The 24,674-nt window shown below is 39.7% G+C and overlaps 1 protein-coding gene and 1 pseudogene across 1 annotated transcript in view; both read right to left on the reverse strand.

The window, feature by feature from the left end:
* The window catches only part of GRM4 (glutamate metabotropic receptor 4), a 320,041-nt gene that overhangs the window by 74,338 nt on the left and 221,029 nt on the right, over positions 1-24,674 (reverse strand). The window contains exon 5 of the mRNA XM_088154016.1: positions 22,074-22,214. Within this exon, the coding sequence (XP_088010142.1) occupies positions 22,074-22,214 (141 nt within the window). The remainder of the gene's footprint in view (positions 1-22,073; positions 22,215-24,674) is intronic.
* Positions 6,748-7,182, reverse strand: LOC148214214 (biogenesis of lysosome-related organelles complex 1 subunit 1 pseudogene; annotated as a pseudogene).

The following is a 24,674-nucleotide window of genomic DNA, read 5'->3' on the forward strand; positions in this document are numbered from 1 at the left end:
TAGTGGCTTTTAAATTGAGCTGCTGCCCTGGATTTTACTCTGTTACTCTAATCTGTACATACTTAGTCTTTGCTAATTAGGTTCATTTTTTCCCGTATTTGATTTTCACATGTAAGCTGCCTTGGAGAAAGTACTGCAAAGGTAGGATATTGTTTAAATCAATATATAAAATATTGAAAGCAATTTCTGAGTATAGGCAAGCTTGCTAGTGACCTGACCCTCCTACATATTTGCCATTCATAAATACATGAAATCAACATTTGGAGGTAAATATATTACAGACATAAAGATCTTGCCTGCCTTGGTTTTCTATGCGCCAAAGGACATGTTAGCCAAAATAGACTGAAAATAACATCTTGGGTATGAGTATGGATAGAGACAGATTAGAGGCATCCATAAGATCAAAGCAATATTTCTCTTAGCTGTTTGATAAAGAATGAGGGCAGTGTTGTATGAAAGCACTGAAAAAGAAATGTGTTGATATGTGAGGCTATAAGGCTGTAATATCATATAATTAGAACAGATTAATTCAATAACATATAGCATATATTAGAACATATCAGTTTAAAGAGGTTCTAATGTGCTGGGGCTCGATGAGCAAGACAACAGAGAGTAGTGACAACTGGGGAGCCAATATAGAATTCATGAAACACAACAATGCATATTCTTTGTGTTAGCAGATTGTAAAATGCAACTCAAGTGAATTTCCAAGACGGAAATAGTAATTAAGATAACACCTCCTTTCCTATTGAAAAGGAAAGGACTATAGACAAACCATTCCAATTATAAGAAACAGCCAAGTGCAACAATATGTTTCTGAAGAAAAGGAGTTGTCTCTTTGATTTCTGGGGGACTTGTGGGTCCTGTAGTTCAGTGTCACTGCCTACAGATCCATTTTTTCCCCACTACTTTGCTAATCAGCATGTAGTTTGGCATCAGGAACAGATTGCTGCCTCCTCTGTTGCTAATGACAGTGGGGAAGACAAATTCTGGAGCAGGACCATAGGAAGTAAGGAAGACAAAATTTCTACTTCCCAACTGCTTCCACTGACAGTAATAATAGCAGCAATCTGGAACAGGATCCCTGGGAAGGGAGCACATATAACACCTCTCCTCATATATAGGCCCCATCTGGTACCACATGCCACCTTCATGGCTAAAGTCTGCAACCCATGGTTTACAGAATTATTATCTGCATGTTGATTAAACCCAGAAATATTTATCTAGCTCCTTTACCCTGGTATTTCTCTCTCTTGCACTTATGAATTTATTTATTTAGTATACAGATGTAAAAGAATACCAGAGATTCTATTAAAGAATTTGGATTATTTGTTCCCATAAGGCCTTGCAACAGCAAGAATACTAGCATCAAGTAAAATTTAGCTAATGTTCATCCTTCTCTTTCCAAAAATCCATCTCCCATGCATCTGAAAAGAAAGTATGCTAGTAGAAGTGGTGTACAAACAGTGGTAGTTGCACATTTGAAAAAGAGCTTACATCAGGAGAATTTTTATGGAGCATCTAGCATTAGGGAAATTAATTCAAAGAATGAAAGAAAGATGATTTGCATTTGAAAAACAATGTTTCTCTGGGGATACAGAACTATTGCAAAATCATCTATGTACTTTTTAAACCACATATAAATTGGGGGTTTAAATACATAGATCCTTCACACAGGAATTCTACCCTATTAATGAGGTTACTTAAGCAGAAAAAAATCATATTGAGTCGCACATCCCAATTTAAATCATGGAAGTTCAGTAACTTGAGGACAGAATGTAGGCAGAAGCACCAGATCTCAGGGTGTCTAGTTCAAAAAACGTTAGGCATTAAGGCTGGGAAAATCCTCTTTCTGAGTCATTAGAAAACTACTGCCAGCTAAGGTAGGCAATGCTGGACTAAATGATTTACTATAAGACAACTCCATCAGTTCATATATTTCTAAAGGAAACAGTTATCTTTTCCACAAAATCTTTCTCTGTTGTAAAGAAACATAATTTTCCCTTCCTGTTGCATAAACCACAATTTGTCACACCATCTTACTCATACTACATTTTATGGCATGTCAAAAAGGCTATAGGAAATCAATGCTGGAAGCAACAGCCCATGAAAGAGGTCAACAATGCTGAATATTTGTCCCATTGGTCAGAAAAAGGCCATTATCTTAGCTCCCATTAATAGGACTAAAAGGCCCATGACAGTCCAGCATTAATGCTAATGAGAGAAGATGGAGTTTCTCTATAAGCTCTGCGTCATGTCTTCAGCTGATGATTTTACTGCAGAGAATGAACCTATACTGTTGCCCCCTAAGGCCTTAGGACAGTGTTTCTCCACCCTGGCAACTCTAAGTTGTGGGGACTTCAACTCCCAGAACTCCCCAGCCAGCCATGCTGCCATGCTGGCTGGGGAATTCTGGAAGTTAAAGGCCATACATCTTAGAGTTGCCAAGGTTGAAAAACACTGCCTTAGGATACCAGCCAATGAAATGTTGCTGTTGAGGGCCAGTTTGAAATGGGAAGTTCCTGATTTTCACATTACACTGTATTATTTATCATTATCACACTGTGGAGTACTTTATAGGGAAACAGAAACACATCTAAAGCTTCTAGCTTTCTGTCCCTCGAAGTTAGCAATTGAAATTTTGAAAATGTAGGAAACAATATAGGAGGGGAAACAAACACAGCACAAAGTTATGAATGGGAGGAACTACAGTTACAAACTATATCGCATTTGAGATTAAGAAAAAGGGCTTGTGTCATAGGCTCCATGGGAGCTAGCTGGCTTTGAGCAGGGACTCAGAGTTGGCTTACCATATCTGAACTGCAGAACTCTAGATGAACACAGATGGCAGCAAAGAGACTCAGCAAACTATAATATCTTTGCTGCCCTCTAGTGGTAGGCCACTTTTGCAGCCCAGATATCATAAGAAAAGAGAAGTCTCATCATCTTGGGAGGAAATTCCAGGCAAGGAAGAATGGAAAGACAGTTCTAACTGGATACTTTCCTTGCAACTTTTAAAGTGGTTCTAAGGACTCTTATGTTCTTTTAAGCTTGTAATGGCTTTATTGCCCACTTTCTATGTATGATTTTTATCTGATGCTTTTTTATTATAACTTGCCTTTTCAATTGCTTTACTTTTGTCATTTGTATTATAAATATATGGGGACGTGGTAGCGCAGCAGCTGAATGACGCTGAAAGTTGCCGGCCAGAAATAGTCGACGCTTCAGCAGTTCGAGTCCAGCCTTCGCGTTAACAGGGTGAGCTCCTGTTTCCTCCCCAGTTCCTGTCAACCCAACAGTTCGAAAACTCAAGTGAGTAGATAAATGGGTACTCTTACTCCGGTGGGAGGAAAAATGCTGGCGGCGCCTTGCAAAAGGAGTCAGGAGCAGTTGCCAGTAAGTGTGAAACCGCGCTCGCCCGAAAAGGGCGCGAAGCAACAGAAACCCCACCTCCTGCGCTCGCCAGCTGGGCTCTGTTCTAGGAAGGAGGCACTGGCAAACCACTTCTGAAACACCTTGCCTTGAAAACTGCAAAGGACTCGTCCAAAGCAGTCACTGCAGAGTTGGTAACAACTGAGCGCAGATTAAAAAAAAATAAAATTATAAATATCTTTGTCATAACCCTAAAAGAGGGATAGAAATAATAATAGTAGCTGTGATAGTAATAGTAGAACTGGGTGAAGGGAAAATGGTACTGGCACTTTTGTTACACTGGCAAAGCTGTGATAAAATCTGACAGAGAGGAAAAGGAGAGGCACAATTTTAAAGGTAAGAGCAAGGAGACTGTGCTAGACACAGGAGAAGGTAGTAAATCAACTTACAGAGGAATATCATGGTCTATATAAAGGATGGGAAGCATGCTACCCTCCAAAAGTTACTGAAGTCCAACTCTCATCATTGTTTATTAACGGCCATGCTGGCTGGTGTTGCTGGGAATTATAGCTCAGCAACATTTTGGAGACCCCACAAACTTTCCAGTCTAGGATTATACAATCAGTAAATTAAATAATTTTGGTGGCAGAGTTCCATGCAGAAGTACAACAAGGGAAAGTCAATGATTAGAAGATTACACTAGTGAAGGGGCATAAGCTAGGTTTTGTTTTGTTTTAGTTGAGGCCAGGGATGGATTTCACAGTGCTGAATAGAGAGGAATGGCATAATTTGGCAATGGATTGAATATAAATTAAAATAAGTGGGAGACATCAAACTGGCTTTGTGCCTGATTGACAGGATGGGTGGTGATGCTGTCAAGAAGATGGAGAGGAATCGAGGAAAGGAAGGATTGGGAGGGAAAATAAACAGTTCCATCACATCCTTTTCTAAGTATCACCTTCTGGAGGAATATATGTGAACTTGGAACTAACCTTTAGGCAGACTGTTGCTAGGAGATTTCAAAGTCACAGTGCCTCAGGGAAACACCAATGGTCTGGACTCTGGTTAGATTGATGCTGGAGGACATTTTTCCACAGTCCTCCAGAAAATAAAATCAACAAGCTCCATCTACCTTCCTTATCTCAATTATTTCAAGCTATGCCATAATTAAAAGTGATTCCCTCTCTCCCCCCCTTCTGTTTACTAAGCAAACATTCCTCAGACAAATGTAGAGATAATTTATTTGCTGACAAATTCAGATAATTTAGCAACACTCCTCAGACTGCTGAATTTCACCTACAGTATGTAAACACAAAGATCTTAAAATATACTCAATTAATGCTATATTATTATTGAGATGAAGAGAGGGTAATGATACCTATGGATTGCTTTGCAGTATTGTGAATTTCTAAGAAAGGCTAGTGCCAAAGTATTTTCATAATTAAGAAGTTTTCCAGTTCATGAATGTTAAGTCATACATACTTACATTATTCAAGAAATGGGATTACTATATTAGTTGGAAAGAAGGAAAGCAGAAAGAAACTGGTGATGTGAGTTTAAAATGACTGAGTGAATTTATTATCTTTTATGAATAAAATTAAAATTGAAGAAGTTTCTAGATATAAAAATGAGCAATTATGGGGATAAAAATCAGGAAAATGCACAAGCATAGGGAAATGGCAGATCAGTTATAAGAAAAATCATGATGGATCACATTAATGGTCCATTTAATCCAACCTCCAGTTTCTCCAATGCTCAGCTGCAGGCCACAAAAAAGAATACAGAGCAAAAGAATAACAGCAATAGATTGACTCCTAATCTTGTTTCCAACCAATAATGTTCAATGGTACTTACAAGAAAAGAATATGAGTTTACCTTTACATCTTAGATTCTCTACTAATATGTAATGGAGGCAGACAACTGTCTTCTGTCTCATCTTTTGTCTAGATTTAAATTCAAGATCATCTTCCTTTTAGGTAAATATGGCAATCCTCTGAACATAAAGATTGTGTATAGCCATCATTACAAGTAGCCACTGATTGGATCTAGGAATGACATAACTATTATTTAGACTGAAACATAGAATCTCATGCTTCTTTTCATCATTGTGGTTCTATCATAACAGCCAAATAAGTTGAACTGGAGATACTTATGAATGTTTCCCCTCAAAACCAGGTTTTCCCAAGTCACTAGTTCTAGATCAAGTTGTGTTTGGACTATAACCCCCAGAATCCCCAGCTAAAGATGCCAATGCCTGAAAAACAGAAGTTTATTTATTTATTCAATTTATATGGGTGCCCATCTCAAGCATATGACTCTGGGCAGTTAACAGAGAATAAAACAGATAAAAGATAAAATCATTATAAAAACAATAAAGAACAAATATAGCAGCTGACATAAAACTAGCAATACAATCAACACAGCCAAGATATGGGCTCAACGACATACCCTGGTCTCCAGGCTCAGCAACAAAGCCAGGTTTTTAAGGCCTTACAGAATGCCAGTAGGGTGGGGGTCAGTCTGATTCCTGGAGAAATTATATTCCAGAGGGCAGGCACCACAACAGAAAAGGTTCTCCTTTGGGGACCTACCAGATGATACTCCCTAACAGACAGGACCCAGAGCATGCCTCTCCTTCTGGATCCCACAGAACGGGTAGGTGCAACTGGGGAGAAACAGTTCCACAAGTAACCAAAGACACCTGGAAGTCACCAGATTGAGGAAGGCTCATCTAGATCCATTTAACTCTGATTCCCAATAAGAGATGAATATGTAGATAGTCAAAGAAAAAGAACATTGTTTGCACTGTACTTGCAATTCCTGAGATTGAAATCAGGATAAAAATCAGTTGCTATCTGACCTAATTTCATATCAAATAAAGGAGAGAATGCTGAGGACTTTTCAATAAATGAACTGGATACATATGACCCATTGGAAACTTTGGATGCATGGATTCTACCATGACAAAAGGGTACAAATGCATTTATGTTAGACATAAATTTCTCCACAGATCCAGAGTCCCCTGGTGAAAATTCCACAGCACAGATCAATCCAACTGGTATGAAAAAGCTTTCTTCATTTCATTCTGGTGTGCATGCTATCCCATGCCAGTCTGTTTCATGATTCCTCACAGCTAGAATCCACCCACACAGACTAAGTCAAAGCCAAAAGCCTAACGGCACCTCTTACACCATCCAGGTGGGCAGGGGAGAGAGGGGAAGAGCTCATTCACAGCTGCAAAAGAACACCCACAGAAGCTTAGGAAGGGCTTGCAAGCAATGAATTTGCCACTCTGTTGTGTTCCGCTGGCAACACAGAATGACAGAATGAATCCAAGCAATTCTGGTTACCAAGACTGAAAGCCAGACTTCTGTATCAGGAGGTGGAAAGCTGTAGCTGGCCATTGTAAACACATTCCAGGGCAGTGGCAAGGGTCAGCATATCCATCTCAATGCTACCTGCCCAGTTCTCCCCACCACCAATTTTCTTCGGAGCCTGACTGAAGTTTTCTACCATGCTGATCCACTGGCTTGTTGGCTTGGCAGCCTGAGCAGCTTGGACCTGAGGCATCTTCATCTCATGGCCCAGCTTCCTCTGGTTCACATAGGCCTGGGCCACCTGGAAATTCAGATCATCCAGGGCTTTTGTTAAACAAGTCACAACAGCAATGGTGTCTCACTGCCATTATTCTTGAAGTTCTCCTCTCTCACTCTGCTTGGTTTGATAGTCCCTCAGGAAGCTGAGTCTGGTCTTAAAAGCACCAGAGCACTCAGATAGCCCAGAGGTTCTGGCTCTCTTTCCTTTCTCCATATTCCTACATTTTAGCTGGTCTGTAAGATCCCAGCCTTTCTTGATGCACCCTTGACCATCAGTTACCCAAGATGACGATTCTTTGAAAAGATGGGGAAATTTCATAATTGTCCTTTCTTTGGGCTGACACAATCTCTTTGGTTGCATCCAAAAAGGGCGGGGGGGGGGGGAAGCATAGAAATTCCCTTCCTCAGTTCCTGTAAGTCAGTGTTGTCCAAACTTGGCCACTTTAAGATGAGTGGACTTCAACTTCCAGAATTCCCCAGCCAGCATGGCTGGCTGAGGAATTCTGGAAGTTGAAATCCACTCATCTTAAAGTGGCCAAGTTTGGACAACACTGCTGTAAGTAATGAACTATTGTACTGAATCTGACATTGTGCTCGACATCTAATTTCACTCTGGTAAGAAACAAATCCTTTAAAGTTGCCTAGGGAAGAACCATCACTAATTAGGCAGGTTTTATGAAGACATGGAACACTGCAGCAGTTTCAGGGGTATTTAGAAACAGGCTGGGCTGCATTACACATATGTATCATCCTGACATGTTAAAAACAGATACGATTACCTGAAAGGACTACCAAGATGAACCCTCCTGTAGACGGGTAATGGCTTACATAGGATTTGCACATCCTGCTTAGAGAATTTCTCAGGCTTCCCCCCCCCCCCTTTTTTTTTTTTTGGTCTGTAAATAATATTATCCTGTCCAAATTTGCCTTGGAATTTCTCTAAAAGTTTCTTCCTCAACCAAAGAAGCTTCCATTTTTCTATTTTACTTCCAGGGTACTTGAGTATTTGTTTCACATTTCTTTTGGTCATGTTTTTCAGCTTACTTTGTTGCTGGAAGCGGAGAAGGGTGCTACTATTGTGCAATTGTTTTCTGTTAGATTTCTTTCCCTCCCTCTGATCCTTCTTGGCTGCCCACACAGGAACAGTAAAGTGGATGAAATGCCCTCATGAAGTCTTCCCAGGAGATTTAACTGTAGTATAGGGAGGCTGCAGACCGCTGGAGAAATAATTGAGCAATGAAAGACAAGGCATGCGTATTATGCTGGTGCAAATATGTTTTCATTTGATTTGCACTGAATTGGAGATTCAGGATCCCAAGAGGTCCTAATGTGATATGCATTTGTGATCTAAGAGCCAATTGAGTGTTTCAAGAGACACCTGCAAGTTATAATGGGGAAGAATCAAAATGCCTGAAATACTTCATGTTTTAGCAGAATGGGGTAAACAGCAAGGAAAGTAGACAGTTTAGAGGTCATTAACAATGTCAAGTTTTAGCCAGATATCTTCAAGGGCTTCACTACAAAATGTTTTGAGATATTTCCATGGGACATCTTATACTGTATAACAGGGACGAGAAAAGAACAGCACAGCACCCTTCAGGCTGTTCAGCAAAGAGCCTACATTATGCTGAACCAAGGCAGAAGGTGTTCCTTGTTGTTCAGCCATCCAGTTATATGGTCCTGCTCATGATACAGGTATCCAGCTATCTTATCTTCTGACAGCAGTGGTATCCGCAAAGGAGGGTGGAACCAGGAGACACAGAATGATAAAAAGAGTGCCATGCATCATGATGTATGCCCACTCTTTAGACATAAAACAAAAGAGTCAGAGCTTGTGGTGCAACACTGGCAAAACAAGGCAGAGCGGAACAATGTATTAGTGACTGGCTATACTGAAAGCTGAGAAGGTGAGTGCAGCCTAAAGTAATGTTAGCTTTGCCATCCCAAACGTTCTGATAGGCACAGACATTAATAAGGTATAAAACTCATTGGCTGACAATTCATCCCAGGGTCAGAGAGCCCATCTCACCATTAAATCCCCACTCCCAGCATTCTCTATACATGCATCAGTGCATACTGTCCATAACAACCCCAGAGGCAGCAGAAAACCCACTGAATCTGCACAGCTCTTTGCAGCCCTGTGAAGCATTTCACAACTATCTTATTCAATTTGCTGCTTCAGAGCAGGTCCTCATTTTGATTGTTGAATCTCTTTGGCCATTTCTCCACTAGTGGGGCTTCTAGGGTCACCCAGCCACCACTGAAATAATACAAAGCCTATCCTCATTACTCTTTATTAGCACAATACAGGCTGAAAAAATATCATAATTAGTGAAAAAAACACTTTTCATTGTGTGGCAGGGGAAACAACCCACGAATCAAATATAAGGTGTTACACGATGCTAAAGAAAGAGGAGGTTTGGGTTTACCTGATTTGAAACCATACTTTGCAGCTTGCTGTTTAGTTTGGATGAAAGAGCAGGTGACACTGAGAAATAGCAGATGATTGGAGCTAGAAAGACATGATTTGAGGTTTGGGTGGCATCAAGCTAAAATTAATGTTGACTTTAAAAATCATTTTGTTAGACGGGCCATATTGAGAACATGGAATAGATATAAATCCAGATTGTGTCCGAAAATACCTTTGTGGCTCTCACCACAAGAAGCATATTATAGAAAATAAATTATAATTAAACATAAATGGTTAACTTATGGTGATGTATCAGAATTTTCCCAGGGAGAATTCAACATGAAATCAAGAGATGATTTGACATTAGAACGATACATGTGTCAATGGTTTTCCTATGTACAATTATTAGAAAGATTTAAAGTAGATAAAAGGACTTTTGGTTTTGAATATTCTAAGACTGAATTTGAAACAGAATTATGTTCAAATGATGAACATGTTATTGCTAAAATGAATAAACTTTCATTGACATTTGAAACAGAAGAACAAGTGAAAGAATGTATGATAAAATGGGCTAAAATTTTGGTTATAACATACAAATGGAACAATGGAAGAATATGTGGATGAAAGGACTGAAATTTACATTATGTTATAATCTTAAAGAGAATTTTTATAAAATGATGTATCACTGGTATTTGTCACTGGAAAAATTGTCTAAAATATATAAAGGTACTTTAAATCTATGTTGGAAATGTGAACAACAAGAGGGGACTTTTTATCATGCTTGGCGGACATGTAAAAAAGCTAAAAAATTGGATCCAAATATATACATTAATTCAGAAGATTTTAAAGATTAATATACAACTGAAGCCAGAGATGTTTCTTTTGGGACTGACTGACAAAGAGTTGGAAAAAAAACTCATGGAGCTTTGTTGTTATATATGATAACAGCAGTGAGACTTTTACATGCACAATGGTGGAAAGATTTGACATTACCCACAATGGAAGAGTGGATCCTGAAGATGACAGAGTATGCTGAGATGGTTAAATTGACAGCTCTGATTAAGTTCAATGCTGACTAGAAACCCCTTTTGGACTTTTTGCGTGAAACAGAAAAAAATGAAATTATGATATATAGGTTTGATGATTAGAAAAAATATTAGATGATAGAAAAAATGAAAGTTATGTTGTAACCCTAGAGTAAGAGTTTAATTTAAATTTATACCTATAACTGTTGTAAAAGAAAATCAGAAGTCATTTCTTTATATTTCTTTTTTCTTTCTTTTCTTTCTGCACTTTTGGTTTGTTTTCTCTCTCTCTTTTTTTAATCTTAAATATTAGTTCTTGTTAGGTTTTATCTTTCTTGTTTAAAAATTTAATAAAATCATTTTTTAAAAAAACACATTTCACAAGGTGATTTCACAGAGCTGGAAAGGGCTCCGACATCATCAAGCCAACTGCCTGTTCCGATAAAGCAATCTGACTGATGCTTCATTAAATCAAAACTCACCCCTTCAAAACTTTACACAATTGAAATAACACTCGTGCTTCTTGGCTATCTTTGTGTGTGTGTGTGTGTGCTTTTGAGTCAGTGTTGACTCCTGGTGACTGCCTAGACAAATCCCTGCAGTTTTCTTGGCAAGATTTTGGAAATAGATTGCCACTGCCTTCTCTTTTCTTTCTGAGAGGGAGTGACTGGCCCAAGGTCACCCATCTGCTTTGTGCCTAAGGCAGGACTGGAACTCACAATCTCCTGGTTTCTCGCTTAGGGCCTTGACACTACAGTCTTCTTAGCTATCTAGCAACCAAATAAGTGCAAAAATATCACACACCATCCATGAGAATTTCATAGAAATGTTCTTGTCTGGAAAAATGGTCAGAAGCAAAATCTCTCTCAAGAACTGGAATAAGCATTGGTTAAAAAAAAAAAAAGCAGGATAAATGAAGGCTATTCCTTCAGGGGCTGCAGTGGGTCAGAGTCCACAGACACTTAGGCTGCAAGCAATGTGTTAGTTATAAGGTTCTGTATTATTTTTGGTGCAAGAGATTATCTTGACTAATCCTCTAGAATTTCTCCAAAGCAGATAAACATGTTTCCAGTTGTTCTTGCTATATGTCTTAGCTCCTAAAGAGGCCAGGATGGTGAATAATGACAGGAGTCTTTATTAGAACTTCCTTCTAAGGAAAGTAAGATTGTCTGCTTCCTTGTTTTGCTTGTAACAAGCATTAAAAGCAGGTTTGATTTATCTGGCTTTTTAACTTATCATTCTATAATCTTAAGTTAAATGTCAAATGGCTTGTAATGTGCTTTTTCCCAAGCTCCAAGTAGATAGAAATGATAATTTATAAACAATCAAATAAACAAAATAAATACATCTTCAGCATCATGAGCATGTGGATATATTATTGGTATTTTTTCCAAGGTAGCAGCATTTCAGACTTTTGCTCTTTCTTCTCTTTACTTACTGAATCTGCAACACAGTCCATGATTAATTTTGAGGCATTTTTAAAATATCTATTTTGACTTTGGGAAGTTTGGCTGTGCTAATCTTCTCAGTGCCCACTTAAATATTATATATAGATAATGAAGCCTCCCCCTAGTTGAGCTTGACTCCTAATAACTACGTGAAGTCTTCCATATAATTTTCTTGACAACAATACAATACTAACTTCATCTGGGACTTTTTTTTAACTTCCCAATCTAGTTAACAGTCTTGGTTACCCTGATGGTCTTCTGTCCAAGCACTAACAAAGTCCATCTCAGCTTATGGTTTCAGGGGCTGCTTTTTCTTTTAAGTCAGCAAAGTTTGGATAGGTGATGCATGTTTTATCTATACCACTTAAATAAGGTGAAAAAGGGTAGAAAAGAGTTTTAAAAGGTGTGATTAGCTTGGTATTTTTAAAAAGATATGCATATATACATACGCAGTATACAACCTGTTCCCCTTCGGATATGTTAGGCAACAATTTCCAGATTCGAATAAATTGTAAATCTAATGCATCTAGATGGCAACTCCCCAAAAACACCTGATGCAGTTCTACCTCATAAAAGGAACAGCAAGGAAGTAGGATCTCTCTGGATCTGATATTTCAAAATGTAGAGCTGGCCTTGGCCTCTAAGTTAGACTTAGAGCAAGTTAGATAAAGTGAATTATGTAGTCAATTACAGTGCATTGGAAAGCTCACTCTCTCTTTATTTCTGCAAGTGCTGCAATGTACTTGAAGAAGAGCCAAATACATCATTGTATTTGCAAATTCTGTCATTTCAACGTGAAGTGTTTCAATGTGAAGATCTACTTCCCTGCTACTATAGGCCCCTTGGAAACATCAAGAAATCAGACAAAGAGAAATAGAAAGATCATGGATATATACCTACCCTACCCTCAGCTGTACAATTGGAAACGCATGCTTTGAGACTATGAAACTCTGCACCTTGTTACTTATGAGAAATGATACACAAATGGGACTTTCACAGCAAGATACATTAGCAGATTGTAAATTAAAACCCAGCCTTATACTTTATTTTACTACTGACTTGTCCTGTCTGAACTTACCCTTGATGACACAAGTCTTTCTATAATGACTGTGTGTTTTTTATCATTTGGCTGGAGTATGCTCAGTGACTATGTAAAACTGACAGTTGAGGAAACAAAAATGGAAAATTGTGTGGGAAGAGGAATGGAGCATGGCTGACTGACTAGAATGCTGAAAATTCTGCAGCTTTATTGCAGATCCTGCTTCTTTCAAAGAAATGTCAGACTGAAGATTAAATTGATGAACAAATTGTACCTTGAAGACAGCATCTGAATAGTTTGAGATTCCACAGCAGATGTAAGGAAGTTATGGCTCTCCAGCTGTTGCAAACTTCAATGATTGCACTTCAATTACATCCATCACCACTGACCATGTTGGGGCTGCTGGGAGTTGCAGTTCAGCAATATCTGGAGGACCAGCTTCCCTATTCTTGTTTTAGAGCATTAAAGGCTCAACATCATGGGATCAACATTTGGTACCCCGCCTAGAGGACAGAATTAAGTGCATAGCAATGATGGCAACTAGGAGATACCCTAAATCCAAACATATCATATGGCCCATGATCATTTAGGCATCACAATGAGTGACTTGGAATTGTAATAGATACAAAGATTCTGTTGCCTTCCACATAATCTCAAAAAAGGGAGAGAAATTCATTTAACTGGCCATATGCAACCTACAATTCCACCACGTCTCCACTGCCTGAAAGCCCAGACACCTTTATCTGTCTTTCCCCCATGGGTGGCAGGCAGTAAATCTCTTCCATCTTTCAGTAAACATGTCACCTGCAACCATCACTTCAACCACATGGCTGTCAAAAAGATAGATTCTCTATATAGTTTGTTTATCACTGTAATCCCTCCCAGTCAATTCTAGCTGGAAAGTTCCAAAAATATATATAACCACATAATGGCAGCAAGTCTGGGCCAGTGGTTAGGAAACACACACCTGATCTTCATAGTCATTAAAAGACAGGAAAGGGCAATGAAGTGGAAACATTTCAACAGCTGGCATGTATAGCTCTATCGTTTGGCAATCCTGACTTTCTTTCCAGATCTGTGTAAGTTCAGTGAATGTAGTATTCACTGATGCTTCAGAGATTTATAGCCCCAGTACCAGCACCGTCTACTAAAGCCAGCTCACTTCACCCCCTTCCCAGGGTCAATGAGCCATAATTTAACATATCGTACAACACTCTAGACTGATGTTGAGGTATTGAGGGAAATTTAAAAGAGCAGCCTATCAGATGCACTTGCAGCCTATACTCTTGACTTAGAAGTGGTCTACCAGCAGGTTCTGTGGCAAAAAGTCACTCAAATCTGGAACTCCCCTGGCCTTATATAGTCTATATATTTGGGTATTTAGGCATACCCATTAGCACACAACAAAAAACCAGAAAATTGCTAAACAAAACTTCTTAATTCTCCATAAATGTAGAAGCATGAATATTTCAATCAGTGACCCTGTTTGCACAATATGATTAACTGGGTTATGAGCAGGATGAAACCCAGTCAGCTGTAGAACAAGAGAGGGTTCGTTTTAACCCAAAGCAGCCTTGGATTTGTTCAGAGTTAAACTGTTCTCCCTTGTCATGTTGACCTTATCGTGTGAACATGGAAAAGAGCGTTCACATAAAGTTAACCATCACACTTTCAGCTGCAAGATCCAGAGAAAGGAGCTTAGAACAACCTTGCAAAAATGGGGTTCCTCTTGTTACCCTGTTGATGTTATGACTCCTATACTAGCCTCCATGTTTGTTTTTAAAAATGACAAACAGAAAATAATGACAGCCAACTAGCCTCCAAAAAACAGGCTGAGATACACGTGTAATCCAGTACAAATTTCTCTGTCAGATAATCATGCTCTATATCCTCTCCATGGACAACCTAGTAGGACTCTCCAATATTCATCAGAAACTTTTGCATATTTCTATCCTGCCCTCCTTTCCCTAGGTATACCTTCCAATTTTTAGTAGGAGAGATGGAGTAGAAGTTTAGAGGCAAAATGACATCCATCCTATGCCTGTTTCAATTCATTCTGTAATAGTTCATACACACAGCAAAATACCCCTACTTTGAATTCTTCCATTTATATTCTACTGAGGTATGTGTGTAGAATCCCATAGGTAAAATAGTGGGGCTACTATATGATTCCACTTATTCCTTTCTATAGAAAAATACAAAACAAAGTTTCAAATGGCATTAAGGTTGGGGATAAACAGGTCTCCCTAATTCTTGAGAAATTAGCTCTGCAATTACTAATTATTTTTTTGGAACAGCCAAAGACCTGCTTTCTAAGAGCCAGTTTAGTGTAATGGTTAAGGTGCTGAACTAAAAACTAGGAGTCAGTAAGTTCTAATCTTCCCTGAGGCATGGAAGCCAGCTGGGTGACTTTGGATGAGTTGCTTTCTCTTACCCCAGTGTTGTCCAAACTTGGCCACTTTAAGATGAGTGGACTTCAACTCCCAGAATTCCCCAGCCAGCATGTCTGGCTGGGGAATTCTAGGAGTTGAAGTCCACTCATCTTAAAGTGCCAGGTTTGGACAACATTGTCTTAGCCCAACCCAACTCATAGGATGGTTGTTGTAGGGAAAATAGGAGGAGGGAACATTATATATGCTAGCTGGAGTTCTACAAATAAAGGAGGGATATAAATACTTTCTTTTCCTAGCAGTACATTAACAGAGGTTGACTCTTCCAGCAAAAAGCCGAGTAGTGGTTTAAGTTTAAGAGAGAAACTAATAGGCTTAATTTTTTTTGAAGTCTCAGGAATGGTTTAAATTACATCTAGAAGAGGAAAAAGGGGAAGAAGCAGTCAAAAGGCTGACAAAGTATGGAAGAGGGAACAAATACCCATTACTGGAATTAGACCTTGATAAAGAAGCAATGCTATAAAAGAACAGAATTTTCCCCACAGCAAGCAAGTTACTAAGTATTCCTGGAAAATCCACAACATAACCGTGTCCAATTTTTCTGTTACATATTTGACTGGCTGTTGATTCTTGTGTAGCCCAAACTGAAACTTCCAAATTCAAGAAGTACCAATAGGTTTGGGAATTATCTCTGGATGAGCAGAGGTATAATCAAATAATGAACATAAACCGCGCAAAGATGGGGAGGACTTATTCAGGGTATGTATAATGAGCTGCTGCAGAATTCCTGTGTTTTGAGGAAAGCACTGGAAAACATGTGGGAGGTATAAGGATTGGTGTAGGTTCTATGAGGGCATAAGAGGACTGGATAAAATATTCCTTCCTTAATATCAGATGTTGGCTTTGTTTATAATTCACTTGCAATGAAGTTGAAATTGGGTACAAAGGATCTCCTATCCTTTAAAAAATGATCAGTGTTTGGCCCTGAACTGACTTCTCTATACCCTTACAAGATGTGCAGATTTGGCATTTAAGCGTCTGCTCTGATATCTGACCCCTTCATGGATCACTGCCTTGGCGTGGCGAAGGGGCTTGTGTAACTCAGTGAAGCCATGAGCTATACCGTGCAGGGCCACCCAAGACGGACAGGTCATGACAGAGAGTTCTGACAAAATGTGGTCCACTGGAGAAGGAAATGGCAACACACTCCAGTATCCTTGCCAAGAAAACCCCATAGACAATGTTAAAAGGCTAAAAGATATGACACCAGAAGATGAGCCCCTCAGGTCGGAAGGTGTCAAATACAGTATGCTACTGGGGAAGAGCAGAGGGAAATTCCAAGTAGCTCCAGAAAGAGTGAAGCAGCTGGGCCAAAGCCGAAAGGACGTTCAGCTGTGGATGTATCTGGAAGCGAAAAGAAGATCCGATGCTGTAAACAACAATATTGTATATGTACCTGGAATGTAAGATCTATGAACCAAGGCAAGCTGGATGTGGTCAAACATGAGATGGCAAGATTGAACATCGACATCTTGGGAATCAGCGAATTGAAATGGACGGGAATGGGTGAATTCAATTCAGGTGACCATTATATCTACTACTGTGGGCAAGAAACCCTTAGAAGAAATGGAGTAGCACTTATAGTCAATAAGAGAGTGGGAAAGGCAGTAATGGGGTACAACCTCAAAAATGACAGAATGATCTCAGTGCGAATCCAAGGCAAACCATTCAACGGCACAGTAATCCAAGTCTATGCCCCAACCACTGATGCCGAAGAAGCTGAAGTTGACTGGTTCTATGAAGACCTACAACACCTTCTAGAACTAGCACCAAACAAAGATGTCCTTCTCATTATAGGGGATTGGAATGCTAAAGTAGGAAGTCAAGGAATAATTGGAATAACAGGCAAGTTTGGCCTTGGAGTACAAAATGAAGCAGGGAAAAGGCTAATAGAGTTCTGTCAAGAGAACAAGCTGGTCATAGCAAACACTCTTTTCCAACAACACAAGAGACAACTCTACACATGGATATCACCAGATGGTCAGTACCGAAACCAGATTGATTATGTACTTTCCAGTCAAAGATGGAGAAGCTCTATACAGATAGCAAAAACAAGACCAGGAGCTGACTGTGGCTCAGATAATGAGCTTCTTACTGCAAAATTTAGGCTTAAATTGAAGAACGTAGGGAAAACCACTAGACCACTCAGGTATGACTTAGATCATATTCCTTGTGAGTACACAGTGAGAGTGATGAATAGATTTAGGGGATTAGATTTGGTACACAGAGTGCCTGAAGAACTATGGACGGAGGTCTGTAACATTGTACAGGAGGCAGCAACTGAAACCATCCCAAGGAAAAAGAAATGCAAGAAAGCAAAATGGCTGTCTGATGAGGCTTTACAAATAGCTGTGGAAAGAAGGAATGCGAAAAGCAAGGGTGAAAGGGAAAGATATAAGCAACTGAATGCAGATTTCCAGAGAATAGCAAGGAGAGATAAGAAGGCCTTCTTAAATGAACAATGCAAAGAAATCGAGGAAAACAATAGAATGGGGAAGACTAGAGATCTCTTCAAGAAAATTGGAGATATCAAAGGAACATTTAGTGCAAAGATGGGCATGATAAAAAAGGCAGGGACCTAACCGAAGCAGAAGAGATTAAGAAGAGGTGGCAAGAATACACAGAAGAACTATACAAGAAAGGTCTTAACGTCCCTGATGTCCATGCTGGTGTGGTCACTGACCTTGAGCCAGACATCCTAGAGAGTGAAGTCAAGTGGGCCTTAGGAAGCATTGCTAACAACAAAGCTAGTGGAGATGACAGTATTCCAGCTGAGTTATTTAAAATACTAAAAGACGATGCTGTTAAAGTGCTACACTCAATATGCCAGCAAGTTTGGAAAACGCAACAGTGGCCACGGGATTGGAAAAGGTCGGTTTATGTTCCGATTCCAAAGAAGGGCAATGCCAAAGAATGCTCAGACTATCCCACAATTGCACTCATTTCGCATGCTAGCAAGGTTATGCTCAAAATCCTACAAGCTAGGCTTCAGCAGTACGTGAACCGAGAACTATCAGATGTACAAGCTGGGTTTCAAAGAGGCAGAGGAACTAGAGATCAAATTGCCAACATTCGCTGGATCATGGAGAAAGCACGAGAGTTCCAGAAAAACATCTACTTCTGCTTCATTGACTATGCAAAAGCCTTTGATTGTGTGGATCACAACAAACTGTGGCAAATTCTTAAAGAGATGGAGATACCAGACCACCTTACCTGTCTCCTGAGAAATCTGTATGTGGGCCAAGAAGCAACAGTTAGAACCGGCCATGGAACAACCGATTGGTTCAAAATAGGGAAAGGAGTACAACAAGGCTGTATACTGTCACCCTGCTTATTTAACCTATACGCAGAGTACATCATGAGAAATGCCAGGCTGGAAGAATCACAAGCCGGAATTAAGATTGCAGGGAGAATCATCAATAACCTCAGATATGCAGACGATACCACCCTAATGGCAGAAAGTGAAGAAGAACTCAAGAGCCTCTTGATGAGGGTGAAAGAGGAGAGTGCAAAAGCTGGCTTGAAACTCAACATTAAAAAAACTAAGATCATGGCATCTGGACCCATCAATTCCTGGCAAATAGAAGGGGTAGAAATGGAAGCAGTAACAGATTTCATTTATTTGGGCTCCAAGATCACTGCAGATGGAGACTGCAGCCATGAAATTAAAAGACGCTTGCTCCTTGGAAGGAAAGCTATAGCAAACCTAGATAGTATATCAAAAAACAGAGATGTCACCTTGCCGACAAAGATCCACATAGTCAAAGCTATGGTTTTTCCAGTAGTAATGTATGGCTGTGAGAGCTGGACCATAAAGAAGGCTGAGCGCCGAAGAATTGATGCCTTTGAACTGTGGTGCTGGAGAAGACTCTTGAGAGTCCCCTGGACTGCTAGGAGGTCAAACCAGTCAATCTTAAAGGAGATCAACCCTGATTGCTCATTGGAAGGATTGATAATGAAGCTCAAGCTCAATACTTTGGTCACCTAATGCGAAGAGAAGATTCTTTGGAAAAGACCCTGATGCTGGGAAAGATTGAAGGCAAAAGGAGAAGAGGACGGCAGAGGATGAGATGGTTAGATAGCATCACTGAAGCAATGAGCATGAAACTGAGCAAACTCAGGGAGGCAGTGAAGGACAGGAAGGCCTGGCGCGATATGGTTCATGGGGTCATGAAGAGTCAGACACGACTCAATGACTGAACAACAACAATCTGATACCTGAATCTATCCTGGGTGGATCAAGAGAGGAGACAGTAGAAGCAATGGTTAAGATCAGTTTTACCTGTCCCTCTCGGTCTTTCTGTTCTGTCCTCTGATCTACTGTGGCACTCATCAATTCCACAGAGGCACAGTGTCTGGCAAGGAGGGTGAATAAATGTGACAACACAGAGATAAAGAAGCGGTCCCAGTCACTTTTTGTAATCCTGGCTTGAAGACTTGTTATCATTTACATGGCAGCTGATTTCTCTGGGGTTTGTTTCTTTTCTTCCTTCCTTTTAACAACAATTCTGCATTGTGCTCCCCATGCGGCTAGATATTTTTATGGAATGAAATATTTTAATTGTTGCTTGAGGCAAAAGGTGCCCAGCACCAAGGTTTCAGTCACTTCACATCAGAGACAGAATTTCCGTCAGCTCTGGCAGCAGAGGGAGGATGAATAAATACATTCATTCACCCATGAGACATGTATCTCATCTCTGCTGTCAGGATTAACTCTACTCATGCACTTAAGAGGGCTACTTTCTCATCTCCTTTTTATTTTCAGGAACTCCCTTCCACTCTAATCCATAAGCCACTTTCAGACAATGGTGGCACAGCTTTATAATGCATTCTTTCCCCCTCCTAAACCAGGCTTCTAAGAGAGAATTGCTGAGAAAAGAATAGATGAGAACAATGGAGTTAGGGCTGCAATGTCATAATGGAAATTTGTGAGCAAATGAAGAAAGAATTTGTGTACTGTGAAGAGGAAAGATGCTGGCAAACAAAAGGAAAACTAACGTGCGGGCAGGGTACATGTAGAATAAAAGCAGACCAAAGAAGAGAATAGCAAAAGGTGCCCAAGGAAGCTGGGACTGAACCATGTTGGTTAGTTGAATTAATGTGGGTTTGTTCTTATTTAATAACTATAAAGATAGTAGGCATTTGATTGCTTCATACGCTAATTCCTCTCAGGTTCTATCAGGGCCTTCAGCAGGCATATTTATTTGTGAGCAATGCCTTCTGCTCTTAAGTTCAAGGAATCATATCCTAAAATGTTGTTCTTAATCTACTGGCCCACTCCCAAATGAGTCTATAGGTGCTTATGGGCTTCATTGATTGATTTCATTTATACAAATATATGCACTGCTTACCAGGTGCTTAAGAAATGTATAATTAAAAATGATAATTAAGAAGTTCTCATAAAAGTAAGGAACACAGGGACAAAAACAAAACAAAGCAGCTATAAAAATCTTGAGGGCAGCATTAACATTAACACTGAAGAGCGTTAAAATATCATACAGGGTTAATGATCTTTACTCTTGTCTAACACAAAATCTTACATCCCTCAAGAACTGCCATCTCCCATTTTGCGTCTTCTAGATGTCTTGGGTCCCCAACTATTGGAATTCTCAACCAATTGTTATCTGGGGATTTTTAAAGTTCTGGTCCCAACACATCTGAGGATATCAGGCTAGGGAAGGCTGGCAGATATGGAAGAGAAAACCCACACAGGTGCATTCTCTGACAAGTCTTTTCTTCTACCTCTGTCTTTGATTCCACTAATACAAATCACCTTTTCCTACCTCGTAAGATGCTCTGCTAGCTACTCCAGGTCTGCCCTTTTCCCTCCTATTCAAAAAACAATCTCAGTGATTCACAGCAAGGATGCATTTAGTATTACCAAATATTCAAAGTGTTTCTTAGCCACATTACTGTTATGATCCTTAGAGTTCTACTTACTCAAACTGATGTTGTACTTTTGTACTGTGCTGGATGGAAATTATGGAAGAGTAACACCTTTGAAGGGCACCAAGCTAAGTTACCCTGCTTTATAGCATGGACATGAGCACAGTATTGCATGAAAGTAGGAAACGAAGAATGATAGAAAGTCACTTACCTACTGAGATCAGACCAGAAAGGACTACCCTGATCCATAGCTCAATCACTTCTCTATTATGCTTCATCAGCAAATATACCATCATCCCAGCCTATCTGCTTCAGACTATTACCTGACCTTCAGAGCTTAGCCACCAGCACTCTCCCATTCACTGTACTAATATAAAATCCACACAATTAACTTGGCATTATAAAACATATGACAATATGGTCTAACAGCTACCTCAGAGAATTCAACTCATATACCCAACACACGCAAAGCAACTAGTATCTCTGACTGAAACAGCTAACCCTCAAAGTGGGGACTCCCTGCTAGTCCTAGCAAAGACCAAATGAATGGCCCCAGCTCCATTAGGTAATGACATTCTTTTAGGTTACAGCACTAGAATAGAGCCAACAACATCCCAGTCAGAATTTTTTTTTATCCCCCCCCTTTATTATTTTTATAAATAACTCAAGGCAGGCAAGCATACCTAATACTCCGTCCTCTTCCTCTTTTCCCCACAACAACAACCCTGTGAGGTGAGTTGGGCTGAGAGAAAGTGACTGGCCCAAAGTCACCCAGTTGATTCTCTTCTCTGCCACTCACAACCAAAGATCCACACCCCCAAATATACCCACATTTAGAATGTCTTACTTGTACACTTTTTGATAGCACTTCCTTTCTTGAGAGCATGGCGACTTAGCTTGCAGTGAAAGTTATCCTCCCAAAATTCAGCAAACCAAATGTTCCGGCGATTATTGTCCAGTGTCCTACTAGAGAAATAGCGATCAAAACCTAATGAGGGAAACAGATAATAAAAACGTGAGGTCTTAAGGCCAAAATAAATGCAGCCAGCTATATGGGGGTAGACAGCAAATCTTAAAGGATAAAAGGGAATCCTTGCTATTGAAATAACATTTTAAAAATAATAGTTATGTATAAATGCATGCCCACTACTTGAAGGCTTATTTGTTAGCTTGTAATGAATATTGAAGAGCCTGGAATTTTTCAAAATCATCTTCAACATGTGTTAACTTGCACCATAGGTTCAAAAAAAAAAAAAAGGTAGGGGGGAAACCTGCTATTCTTTTGTTTTATTTTGGAAGGAGAGAAGAGTTATAGATCAGAATCTGAGCTCATTCAATTATGACATTTAGTGCTACTTTCCTAATTGAAAATAGTTTGGAAGTGGCATCTGCAGCAAGCCATGATGATGTAAGCTGGAGGACATGGATCTGGAGACATGATGATGCAAATCCTGCACTTATGGACTTGCATCAGATATTGTGATGCATGTACATAACTGCAGCATTTGTGTGATGATGTTATCAAAGCTTGTTATGGACACCGCTGCTAATGCCTCTCAATACTTTAGATTTCTGCTCTCACAACTGCCTGCCATTGGCTATGGTGGCTGGAACTGATGGGAATTGAACACTAGAATATCTTGAGGCACCAAGCTGCATCTCTCTACTTCAGTTGCATCACGTGTACTGTATATATTTTCAGGAAACGTTTTAAAAATTCTAAAAATCAGTGCTGAAACAAATGGAATAAATAGAAACATTCATAAGTAGCATTCACTGGAAATAGCTAGGTTTCTGCATTTTCATTCTAACACGCATTCACACATAGACACATACCTCAAGTTTGAAGATTTGTGTCATGTCAAAAATGCATCACAGCCCATCATATTATTCCACACTTATAGGTCTTTCCCATTTCCCACATAAACGATTCTTACCTTGACAACTCTAAATATTTAGCAAGCATGCACCCAGCATATATTACATTGTATCTTAACAGGATTCTAAAGTTATCTTGTTTAGCTACCAAAAACTTTAGAATGCTCTTCTTCCTTTTTGTCTCTCAAGTTTTAAATCTTTGTCTTTAAAAAAAAAATTATTAAATTGATATGCTGCCCAACTCCCAGTGACTCTTGGTGGTTTACAAATTGTTACAAACATTTAAAAACAAAGAAACAACACAAACAACACAAAAATCACACAACAAAAGAAACAAAGATGACAGAGAAAACAAACCTGGATGAGAGCAAAGAAAAAGAAAAAAAAGGTGGCATCAATCATGCTCACCAAAAGCCTGGGCAAAGAGCCTTGTCTTCATGGTCCTTCGAAATATCAGTAGGGTGGGGGCCATTCAATTCTTGGAGGGAATCTCATTCCAGAGGGCAGGCACTGCTACAGAGAAGGCAGGGCTCTGGGATCCTGACAAATGGCAGTGTTTAATCAAAGGAATCCAGAGCACGCCAACCCTGCCAGATCAGACTGGCTGGGCAGGTACTATGGGAGACAGGCGATCCCTCAAGTAAGCAGGCCCTATGACATGTAAGGCTTTTTAGCTACTGACCAGCACCTTGAATTGCACCCAGAAGCAAACAGTGCAGCTCACAAAGCAGAGGTGCTACATGGGCATACTGAGGTATGCTCATCACTGTCTGTGCTGCTGCATTCTGGACCAGTTGAAGCACGTTGCAGTGGTCAAGCTATCAGGTGACCAGGATATGCATGACTGTCTAAAGGGCCCCTCAGTCCAGGAAATGGCACAACTCATGCACCAGATGAAGCTGGGCAAAGGCCTTCCTGGCCACAGCTGCCACCTGCAAATTTACCTGCAGCAAATTTGAATGGTCAGCTTGGAAATTCTCTGATGTAAAAGCAGATCAGCTTCCAGAGAGGCAATGTATTAGAGCTAAAGTTTGTGAAAGTAGTCAGAGGTTTGTGGCATGCAGTAGCCATCCTACTGATGAATCATCCTACGCCTTCTTCAACACATGCCAGACCATGTCTGGCTGGGAATTACGAATACTGTCATCTGAAACATATGGAAGATACCAAGTTGCCTTCTCTAGAGATTACTAGGGTGGCTGGTCAAAATCTGATTCAATTTTGCAATTTGTTTGACAAATTGATTTGAATCATCAAAGCAATTTGGTGATTTGATTTGATACTACAAAAGTCTGTACATGCATAGAAGTCCAACAAATGTCTGGATTAATTCAGAGGCACCTGATTTGATTCTATGCACCAAACCTATTTGACAATTTGATCTGAAGATTCAATTAGAAAATTGAATTACCTCTGAAGCAGAGCTTCACATGGCCCTCAATGGTAAGTATATTTTTAATCTACTTATCTAGACAGCATCAACAGTTTAGCAATGCCAGATTTAGCTCACAGCCAAAGTTACATTTCTTGAAGGATCATTCATTAGAAAGGAAAGAGCTGTCAAGTGCCA

Source organism: Python bivittatus, unplaced genomic scaffold (assembly GCF_059951505.1).
Source record: "Python bivittatus isolate LINGU-HERP-01145 unplaced genomic scaffold, Pbiv_v1 ctg000700_np1212, whole genome shotgun sequence".
NCBI lineage: Eukaryota > Metazoa > Chordata > Lepidosauria > Squamata > Pythonidae > Python > Python bivittatus.